An 11,472-nucleotide genomic window follows, 5' to 3' on the forward strand; every position below is an offset into this window, starting at 1 on the left:
GGCGTAGAGTCCGGTGGGTGTGGGCGTAGAGTCCGGTGGGTGTGGGCGTAGAGTCCGGTGGGTGTGGGGGTAGAGTCCGGTGGGTGTGGGGGTAGAGTCCGGTGGGTGTGGGGGTAGAGTCCGGTGGGTGTGGGGGTAGAGTCCGGTGGGTGTGGGGGTAGAGTCCAGCGTTTTGGGGTAGAGTGGATAGCGTCCAGCGTGTGGGTAGCATCCAGTGGATGTGGTTGTGGGTAGCATCCAGTGGGTGTGGGGGTAGAGTCCGGTGGGTGTGGGGGTAGAGTCCGGTGGGTGTGGGGGTAGAGTCCGGTGGGGGTAGAGTCCGGTGGGGGTAGAGTCCGGTGGGGGTAGAGTCCGGTGGGTGTGGGGGTAGAGTCCGGTGGGGGTAGAGTCCGGTGGGGGTAGAGTCCGGTGGGGGTAGAGTCCGGTGGGTGTGGGGGTAGAGTCCGGTGGGTGTGGGGGTAGAGTCCGGTGGGTGTGGGGGTAGAGTCCGGTGGGGGTAGAGTCCAGTGGGGGTAGAGTCCGGTGAGTGTGGGGGTAGAGTCCGGTGGGTGTGGGGGTAGAGTCCGGTGGGGGTAGAGTCCGGTGGGGGTAGAGTCCGGTGGGGGTAGAGTCCGGTGGGTGTGGGGGTAGAGTCTGGTGGGGGTAGAGTCCGGTGGGGGTAGAGTCCGGTGGGGGTAGAGTCCGGTGGGGGTAGAGTCCGGTGGGTGTGGGGGTAGAGTCCGGTGGGTGTGGGGGTAGAGTCCGGTGGGTGTGGGGGTAGAGTCCGGTGGGGGTAGAGTCCAGTGGGGGTAGAGTCCGGTGAGTGTGGGGGTAGAGTCCGGTGGGTGTGGGGGTAGAGTCCGGTGGGGGTAGAGTCCAGTGGGGGTAGAGTCCGGTGAGTGTGGGGGTAGAGTCCGGTGGGGGTAGAGTCCAGTGGGGGTAGAGTCCAGTGGGGGTAGAGTCCAGTGGGGGTAGAGTCCAGTGGGTGTGGGGGTAGAGTCCAGTGGGTGTGGGGGTAGAGTCCAGTGGGGGTAGAGTCCGGTGGGGGTAGAGTCCAGTGGGGGTAGAGTCCAGTGGGGGTAGAGTCCAGTGGGGGTAGAGTCCAGTGGGTGTAGAGTCCAGTGGGTGTAGAGTCCAGTGGGGGTAGAGTCCAGTGGCTGTGGGGGTAGAGTCCAGTGGGTGTGGGGGTAGAGTCTAGTGGGTGTGGGGGTAGAGTCCAGTGGGGGTAGTCCAGTGCTAGAGCGTTAATACAACAAATAAGTAGCAGTACCTTTGTGGTGGGAGGCTCTGGGTCTTCCAGGTAGAGGCCCACGGAGGCCGTGACGGAGGCTGAGGCGAGGTCCTCACCTGAGGGAGGGGGGCTGTTACTGAGTCCGCTGGGCACGTCACCTGGTTGCATCAGCTGGCTGGATGGAAGGAACGGGGTGGTGGTGGTTGCCAAGGCAACGGACATGGCACTGCAGGGAGCGTCAGTGAGAGGGTTTCTCTCTGAGGGGGTTTCGCTCAGACGGAGCTTAACTCTGCTGTTGTCGTTGCTACTCCTGCTCTTCTTCACTCCTCCTTGATCCATCTTATGATCCTGGGTAGAGAGAGGGGAAAGACCGAGTGGGTAATGTCATTAGCATGGATGCTAGAGTTTATTCATTACATCTCGAAGTGGAAACCGTTTACAATTTAAGTACCTAACATAAGCAAACAGCGCCAAACGGGGAGTGACCTACCTGAATTTATTCAATAGACTTCATTGCAAAACGTTTTCCATTTGGAGTAAACCTGTTTCTATAATCGGTATTGTGAATATACCCCTGGTGCGGGCGCTAGATTGGTGTCTGCCACGTGTAGGCTAATATGGACATGTATCAAATAACCTGCCTAAGTGTAACGACACAAACATACTACACACGTGGCAAGTTATACCTAATATACTAGCTGTGTCATCAACATCTGTCCTAATATTATGGTTTCAATTAATGAATATGTACTGTTAAATGATTTAGTTAAAATGACATTACACGTGTGACGTATAATTGTATAATTGTTGACAAATTGAGCAATTCTATGAAGTTGACCTGACCTGAATTCTCCAAAGTCCCCGTCCCCTGCTGCTGGGGCGCGCGCCCTTGGTGGCAGCGCATTGCTGGTTAGATATTAGCTACCTAGCTAAGTGGCTAACTATTCCCTTGCTTTACTTTATTATTTGAAAGCAACAAAAACAAGCATCATGGTGTATTAATTGAATTAAGTGTTTCTCCAACCTAACTAATTAACCCGCGTGTTCATCTATTTTGCAACTGCACATTTACGTAGCTAGCTATTTAAGTAGCTCACATTAGTTAGCTAGCTACGTTAGCTCCTGCAAATGCGTCCCCCCCAAATGTCGTTGAGACATGTTGAGCTAACTAGCTAGTGGCTAACATAATCAATCTCTGGTTATTAATAACGAATTAATGTATGGCACATTATATGACTTCAAATACTATACATCTAAATCGCTTGCCTACCCCTCAGGCGTTTTGTAGTTGTGACTCCATGCATGGTTGTTTTTGTTTGGTGTTGTTTTGCTTGCAAACCGGCTAGAAACACGAAAACATCTGATTGCGTTCTCCTTGCAAATCGTATCAGAACACGAATAAGCAAGTAATCGATCGGATCATCCAATCCACTCCAATGTGTTCGGTATCCAATTGCTTCCGAAATGCACGGAATTAGCTGTGCTGTTCACAGCCAAAAGGAAAGTAGGCGCTAACCTCTAGGAAAAACATACAAAATGGAGATCTCACTGTTTACAACACGTAGTGCAACCTGTTGGCGAATACGAGATACTGCAACTTACATGCTCCACCTCCAATTACAGTAGGTATGCATAGCCACAGGTTGTCATTTAGCCAATAGCAGCCTGGATGAATATTTTCTTTATTTGACTAGGCAAGTCAGTTTTTAAGAACAAATTCGTATTTACAATGACAGCCCAACAGTGGGTTAACTGCCTTGTTCAGGAGCAGAACATTCGATCTAGCAACCTTTCGGTTACTGGCCCAACGCTCTAACCACTGGACTACCTGCCTTACAGTAGCCAGCTAGACAGATGTATATCGAATCGTAGGCTATGTATGAAACTTGATGAGGTATCGTCAGCCAGGTAAGAATAATGCACAGGACAAAACTGCTCATTTTAAAGAATTATCTGAAAACATATTTGTATGCCTATTCCAAGAATTGGGATCTATAAGCCCTGGTTAAACATGGCCACTGCATTTAACCATCCCACCCCATTTGAATGTACCAGCTCGTCCCATCCCACCCCATTTCAATGTACCTACCATTAGTGGTACTAGCATATGTATTTTTGTTTGGAGTGATTTGACATGCCTCATCCCTTGCCTTGTTCTCACCTGCAGAAACATGCACACATCAGGAGTCCACAAGACACAGCACTGTGACTAGGGTTGGAGAAGTAGTACGCCTTGATTAAGTGGCCTGGCTGTAGGCTGTGAAACCATAAAACATTTGTATCTAAAAGCAATCGGTCTTCAAGGTTAACACCACATATACATCGAACAGGACTTGTACAAATGGGTTAATCATTGAAAATGTACCTACAACTCTTGATGAAATTATGTACCAGCTCGTCCCATCCCACCCCATTTGAATGTACCAGAGCAAGATATTTTGAATGAGTAATATCTACAAATGATGTAGGCCTAAGCTCGTATTTGTTTCCTACAATCACATACATGTTTTGCAGGATGCCAGCTTTTTGTTGTTGCATCAGACAAGGTCCAGATGTTTGTTCCCAATGGTTCTGTGCTGATGCTTCATACCAGCGCTGTTTGGCGCGATGGTAACACATTTGCCATTTGTAACGCATTAGAATTTGTTCTTAACTAACCTAGTTAAATAGAGGTTAAACAAACTTTTCTATTTATCCAGGCAAGTCAGTTAAGAACAAATTCTTATTTACAATGACGGCCTACACCAGCCTAACCCAGACGACACTGGGCCAATTGTGCGGCGCACTATGGGACTCCCACTCACGGCTGGTTTGATTCTAACCAGGGTGTCTGTAGCGACGCCTCTAGCACTGAGACGCTGCGCCACTCGGGAGCTCGACAGTCAATGTGTTACTATCTCACCAAACAGCGCTGATGACTCAACGTGACTCTGATGAGAGTTATTCAGGGAGTCATTCAGCCCTGATTATGAATGAGGGTGCCACGTCAATGTTGTCGGACAGTTCTTCCTGAGTCCTGACCGAATACTCAAATCAACAATTTGTCCTCATTTAGACACACACAGACAGATCTGTATCACATTTGTATTATTCATTTGCATCTCAAATATGCATCTGCATTGTTGTCATTGCAGCTAACGACACCTTCACAGTGCAATGCCAACCCACAAAACGCATGAATAGAGGAAATATTTTAGCTATTGTGAAGGTGTCTCCTCTCCTTCCCACTCCATTCCACAGTTCTGTAAATGCTCCATTCCCTACTGAACACTCCCATCTAGTGGCTGACCTTGGTACTGTTCGTGTATGAGATCAATTGAATACTGTAGCAAAGACAGTACAGTATGGAGATATGGAATTTCTATCGTAGAAGCGGTTTCTGACTGCACGCTTGTAGGCGATGCCATGGCGACTTTGGCTAACTAAACACAGAATCTCGTCATCGGGTGAACGGTCGTCTCGCGCCGAACTGCGCATGTGCAGTCCGTCAAATCAAAGCCATTCCATCAAATCAAAGGCACTCCAATATAAACTAGTTTTTGACTAAAATGAAAACGTGTCAGTTTGTCACTTTCACAAGGTTGGGAGTAAAAACATGTTCATAAGACATTGGTTCGAATCTAGTTTGTGCCTTTAGATGTTGAGAAAATTAAAAAACTAAGGAAGATGTTTTCACTTCTCTCTTTGACTTCTCAAACCCTGGCCTGGTCTGCTTGGTCTGTTTTGCAGCGTTCCCGGGAAGTCTCGAGATGTTGCGCGTCTGGGTTTAGACATTTTGTGACTGTAGCCTACACTGCTCTTCAACGCATAATAAACTCAGCACACAGTTAGTTACCCATGGTCACAAGCCATTGTGCCTGACACAATACATAATTGTTGGGCAAGACCTAATTATAATGGGACCTATCAGCAGTGGAATTGAAGCCATTAGCCTAATTTGATTCCATAGTAGGCTATTTGGGAAAACAAGTATTTATTATTGGTGTAAAGATTACATGGGTGAAAACAAAAATACACACAGTCATTAGAAACACAGAATCTCTCTCTTCATCCAAACAGGGACATTTCTAAGTGATAGTAGATATTTCACATTGGCTTCCTGTGGAGCAATGTGAACCAATGAGGCCTCACCACCAAAGAGGAAGGATATTACATTACATACAGTTTACTAATCTAATTTGAAACTGCAAAGAAAAAAGAAAAAAAAAAATCGATGTAATTTCACAGTATATGCAGATTCACATACATGTCTCTCTCTCCCTCTTCCCTTTCTCTCTTCTCTCTCTCTCTCGGAGGGAAATTAGTGTATGAGTGGCATGCAAGAGAAGAGATAGAATGTAGGTCAGTGTAATGCTGTGTGGATAGAGATAATAACCCATATAGCCAGCGACTGAAGTGTTTGGGCTTCAGCATGCTGTTGTATTATTGCCTAGATAATATGAGAGAGACTGCCAGGCTGCCTTACCAACTCACCACCAAGAATCAATTTAGAGAGGAGAGGAGAGGATATAAGAGATGAGAAGAGATTAGATGAGATGCGATAGTAGAGATACTGTCAATAACATTAGATGTGATTTGTCTTAGAGATACAGGGTCTGGAATTCAAGTGAATCCACCAAAGAAATATGTTTATGTACTTACTCTAAATATGTCTGACTTATTTGTTAGTTTAAATATTTTTTTTACCACATTCCTTAACACTTTGTTGTTTGGAGGGCATTGTTGGCTTTTCCAGTCAGTGATATTTAACTAAAGATTTCAACAACAGGAGCTTTCAACTATTCCAAGTGATTAAGTTATGTTACATGATGGAACTTCTAGAATGTCTAACATCACCCTCAGCTGGAGACTCATATTGTCTTCCACCATTCATGCTGAGCTGGCATGAAATTCAACCCCTCCTAAAAATCTGAAACTGGGAGTGTTGCACCAACCTGAACAGAGAGAAGGAGAGAGAGAGAGAGAGATAGTATTATACATATGAAAGTATAGCAGTGTGTTTGTTTGTTTGTACAGGAACAGCTTGGTTTAAAAACAGGAACTAAGTATTTTTCTGCTGAGGATTAACGGCATCTGTTGTTGTCGTTAGTCAGCAGTCCAACACACTCTGAAATGTTTCATCCATTTTGATTTGTTTTGTTTCCAAAGATAAAATGCATTATGAAATGGGTTGAATATCGATAACACAACACAACAAAGTAGCCAACACTCACTCGCTGTCTGCACCCCACATGTTGCCCAGGCCTAGCCACAACAACACACAACAGCAGTTTTCTAGAATCTACAGGAAAAAAGGAAAATCTCACATTAAAATGAAAAAGAAAAAAAACTCTGGCTGAAGAATCAGCAACAGCAGTGGAGCACAGCTTTCAATCCCTTCTGTTTGAATCCCACTCACTGAAGTTGGTCCCCCCCCCCCCCCCCCCATGTGGCTGCTTAGCAACCCCTCTCCAGCAATAAACATTGAATTATCATGCAGGGTAAAGCATGCCCAGTGTTGGCTTCTCACATTCCAGAGTCAGAATCACCTTTATCCACCACATACATCTGAATGTACAGGAATTTGACTCTGTGAAATTATCCACCAGTCAAGGAGAAAATCACTCCACGCTGACTCAAACCACCAATGTCCTAGCAGAGATCACTCCACGCTGACTCAAACCACCAATGTCCTAGCAGAGATCACTCCACGCTGACTCAAACCACCAATGTCCTAGCAGAGATCCCTCCACGCTGACTCAAACCACCAATGTCCTAGCAGAGATCCCTCCACGCTGACTCAAACCACCAATGTCCTAGCAGAGATCCCTCCACGCTGACTCAAACCACCAATGTCCTAGCAGAGATCCCTCCACGCTGACTCAAACCACCAATGTCCTAGCAGAGATCACTCCACGCTGACTCAAACCACCAATGTCCTAGCAGAGATCCCTCCACGCTGACTCAAACCACCAATGTCCTAGCAGAGATCCCTCCACGCTGACTCAAACCACCAATGTCCTAGCAGAGATCCCTCCACGCTGACTCAAACCACCAATGTCCTAGCAGAAATCACAGGGATGAAGAGTTTAAATGCTGGTCCTGCAGGTGATTCTCTGATCCACCTCTACACAGACGACACCATTCTGTATAATACAGGGATGAAGAGTTTATATTACTTCAAAGGATTTAGTCTTTCACTGCTTTTCTTCCAAAATAAGAAAAATAGTCTAAAGAGAATAGGCCTACTAAAGAGAATAGGCCTACTAAAGAGAACAGGCCTACTAAAGAGAACAGGCCTACTAAAGAGAACAGGCCTACTAAAGAGAACAGGCCTACTAAAGAGAATAGGCCTACTAAAGAGAACAGGCCTACTAAAGAGTACAGGCCTACTAAAGAGAATAGGCCTACTAAAGAGAATAGGCCTACTAAAGAGAATAGGCCTACTAAAGAGAATAGGCCTACTAAAGAGAATAGGCCTACTAAAGAGAATAGGCCTACTAAAGAGAATAGGCCTACTAAAGAGAATAGGCCTACTAAAGAGAATAGGTCTATTAAAGTGTACAGGCCTACTAAAGAGAATAGGTCTACTAAAGAGAATAGGCCTACTAAAGAGAATAGGCCTACTAAAGAGAATAGGCCTACTAAAGAGAATAGGTCTATTAAAGTGTACAGGCCTACTAAAGAGAATAGGCCTACTAAAGATAATATGTCTATTAAAGTGTACAGGCCTACTAAAGAGAATAGGCCTACTAAAGAGAATAGGTCTATTAAAGTGTACAGGCCTACTAAAGAGAATAGGTCTATTAAAGTGTACAGGCCTACTAAAGAGAATAGGCCTACTAAAGAGAATAGGCCTACTAAAGAGAATAGGTCTATTAAAGTGTACAGGCCTACTAAAGTGTACAGGCCTACTAAAGAGAATAGGCCTATTAAAGAGAATAGGCCTACTAAAGAGAATAGGCCTACTAAAGAGAATAGGTCTATTAAAGTGTACAGGCCTACTAAAGAGAATAGGCCTACTAAAGAGAATAGGTCTACTAAAGTGTACAGGCCTACTAAAGAGAACAGGCCTACTAAAGAGAATAGGCCTACTAAAGTGTACAGGCCTACTAAAGTGTACAGGCCTACTAAAGTGTACAGGCCTACTAAAGAGAATAGGTCTATTAAAGTGTACAGGCCTACTAAAGAGAACAGGCCTACTAAAGAGAACAGGCCTACTAAAGAGAACAGGCCTACTAAAGAGAACAGGGCTACTAAAGTGTACAGGTCTACTAAAGAGAACAGGTCTACTAAAGAGAATAGGTCTACTAAAGAGAATAGGCCTACTAAAGAGAATAGGTCTATTAAAGTGTACAGGCCTACTAAAGAGAATAGGCCTACTAAAGAGAATAGGCCTACCTAAAGTGTACAGGCCTACTAAAGTGTACAGGCCTACTAAAGAGAATAGGTATATTAAAGTGTACAGGCCTACTAAAGAGAACAGGTCTATTAAAGTGTACAGGCCTACTAAAGAGAACAGGCCTACTAAAGTGTACAGGTCTACTAAAGTGTACAGGTCTACTAAAGTGTACAGGTCTACTAAAGTGTACAGGTCTACTAAAGAGAACAGGTCTACTAAAGAGAACAGGTCTACTAAAGAGAATAGGCCTACTAAAGAGAATAGGCCTACTAAAGAGAATAGGCCTACTAAAGAGAATAGGCCTACTAAAGAGAATAGGCCTACTAAAGAGAATAGGCCTACTAAAGAGTACAGGCCTACTAAAGAGAATAGTACAGGCCTACTAAAGAGTACAGGCCTACTAAAGAGAATAGTACAGGCCTACTAAAGAGTACAGGCCTACTAAAGAGAATAGTACAGGCCTACTAAAGAGTACAGGCCTACTAAAGAGTACAGGCCTACTAAAGAGTACAGGCCTACTAAAGAGAATAGTACAGGCCTACTAAAGAGAATAGGCCTACTAAAGAGAATAGGCCTACTAAAGAGTACAGGCCTACTAAAGAGAATAGTACAGGCCTACTAAAGAGTACAGGCCTACTAAAGAGAATAGTACAGGCCTACTAAAGAGTACAGGCCTACTAAAGAGTACAGGCCTACTAAAGCGAATAGTACAGGCCTATTAAAGTGTACAGGCCTACTAAAGAGAATATGTCTATTAAAGTGTACAGGTCTATTAACCTACTAAACACCATCATGTAGAGGTTTTTTAACACCTGCTCTTTCCATGACAGACTGACCAGTGGAATCCAGACTGACCAGGGGAATCCAGACTGACCAGGGGAATCCAGACTGACCAGGGGAATCCAGACTGACCAGGGGAATCCAGACTGACCAGGGGAATCCAGACTGACCAGGGGAATCCAGACTGACCAGGGGAATCCAGACTGACCAGGGGAATCCAGACTGACCAGGGGAATCCAGACTGACCAGGGGAATCCAGGTGAAAGCTATGATGCCTAATTGATGTCACCTAATTAAATCCACATCAACCAATGTAGATGAAGGGGAGGAGACAGGTTAAAGAAGGATTTTTAAGCCTTGAAACAATTGAGACATGGATTGTGTATGTGTGCCATTCAGAGGGTGAATGGAAAATACACAATATTTTAGTGCCTTTGAACGGGGTATGGTAGTATGTGCCAGGCGCACCCGTTTGTGCCAGGAACTGCAACGATGTTGGGTTTTTCATGCTCAACAGTTTCCTGTGTGTATCAAGAATGGTCCACCACCCAAAGGACATCCAGCCAACTTGACACAACTGTGGGAAGCATTGGGGTCAACATGGGCAAGCAGCATCCCTGTTGAACGCTTTCAATACCTTGCAGATTCCATGCCCTGACGAAATGACGCAGTTCTAAGGGCAAAAGGGGAGGCGTGCAACTCAATATTAGAAAGGTGTTCCTAATGTGTGGTATTCTCTGTGTATTTGACTCATCCAAGCCAGCCCTAAAAGAGCAAACAAGATAGCATGTTGGAAAAGACCGACATGTTGGAAAAGACCGACATGCATTGCAACATATGACCTATTTAAAGATAATTACTGTGACAAGTAGGCCTAAGTATTCGTGCACTGCCACCATTAAGGTTTGAAAGCCTTCGCATGTGCAGACAATGGGCTGCGCACTCATTCCAATGGCGGAACGATACCTGTCCATGGTGCTGAAGGGACGCCCACTCACCCAGTCCAATCACTGTACCCCCATAGGGCAGCTCAACTTCACAACGTGGAATAATAGCTAGTGATTGACAATTAAGACATTATTAATTTGCATAGATAAATAATGGGGAGCAAATAAACATAAGGTGTGGGTATTTTCTTTTAGCAAATAATATAATTCATGGTTTTTAATTATTCACCTGATAAGTTTAAGCAAATGCAAATCCCCTAATTAAATTCAACGTCACATGTTATCATCGCCTATTAGGCTACTTTGCAGAATGTTCATCTATTTTCTGAAAGTCATTCAGAATGTAGGTTAATCTACTCTACGTCACACGTTTTCAAATGTCATTTTCCTTTCAGATAATGTTGTAAGACGTTACTCCCCATGATGTTTTTTCCCCGCGCACCGCTGGAGAATCCTCATGTTAACCTTCTTCACTCCAGTGTCAAGCCTGGCCGTTACATCTGTTCTCCTCTCTGCACAGCAGTTTGGAGACGGAGAGATGGGAGCGCGCTTCACTGGCGTCCAGATTCCCATCTTCACTTTAAGAAAATAACTGCACGCGCATGGCAATTTCAGCACGGTCTCAGTGAACAGCGAACGTGCAGTTGCTTCGGGCAGATGAAGTTACATTGGACCGTTAAAAAAAAACAAGGACAGGAGCTTGCCTTGCAGAATCAAAGAAGTTTGACATTTTTATCCAGAACGGACTGAAGTGCAGAGATATTGAATCATTTGTTCAATTGATGATGGAATAATGGTGATTTCACTGTAGGATTAAATCAATGGACACACAGCAATAGGACATAGCAAAGGACGTGTGTAAAATGATGCATTCGTTGGATGCGCTGATCGATTTCATTCAACAGAAGACATGCACGATCGGTAGGCATTTCACGCGCGGCTTAACTGAGGCACCTGAGTTTTTTTTTTACAGCACTTGTCTTGAATAATGTTGGGGAGGTTTGTAAATGGTGGTCAACGGTGTCCTTGGTATGTAGACCTAATCAGCACACAGAAGACATGCTATTTCATCCCATATAGATTGAAAACTTTTTCGGAAACATCTGCGCGCCTAACGGTGACCGGGATTTGGTTTTGTGCATGAATAAAAAAAA

The 11,472-nt window shown here is 44.8% G+C and overlaps 1 protein-coding gene across 2 annotated transcripts in view; it reads right to left on the reverse strand.

The window, feature by feature from the left end:
- LOC120062532 (glucocorticoid receptor-like) overlaps positions 1-2,753 on the reverse strand; it is a 73,243-nt gene extending 70,490 nt beyond the window's left edge. For both annotated transcript variants that reach the window (XM_039012577.1, XM_039012578.1), the window contains exons 1-2: positions 2,481-2,753; positions 1,250-1,558 (exon numbers count right to left, since the gene is read on the reverse strand). In XM_039012577.1, coding sequence (XP_038868505.1) covers positions 1,250-1,549 — 300 coding nt within the window. In that variant the 5' untranslated portion in view covers positions 1,550-1,558; positions 2,481-2,753. The remainder of the gene's footprint in view (positions 1-1,249; positions 1,559-2,480) is intronic.
- Between the last annotated feature and the right edge of the window lie 8,719 nt (positions 2,754-11,472).

Source organism: Salvelinus namaycush, chromosome 17 (assembly GCF_016432855.1).
Source record: "Salvelinus namaycush isolate Seneca chromosome 17, SaNama_1.0, whole genome shotgun sequence".
Classification (NCBI taxonomy): domain Eukaryota; kingdom Metazoa; phylum Chordata; class Actinopteri; order Salmoniformes; family Salmonidae; genus Salvelinus; species Salvelinus namaycush.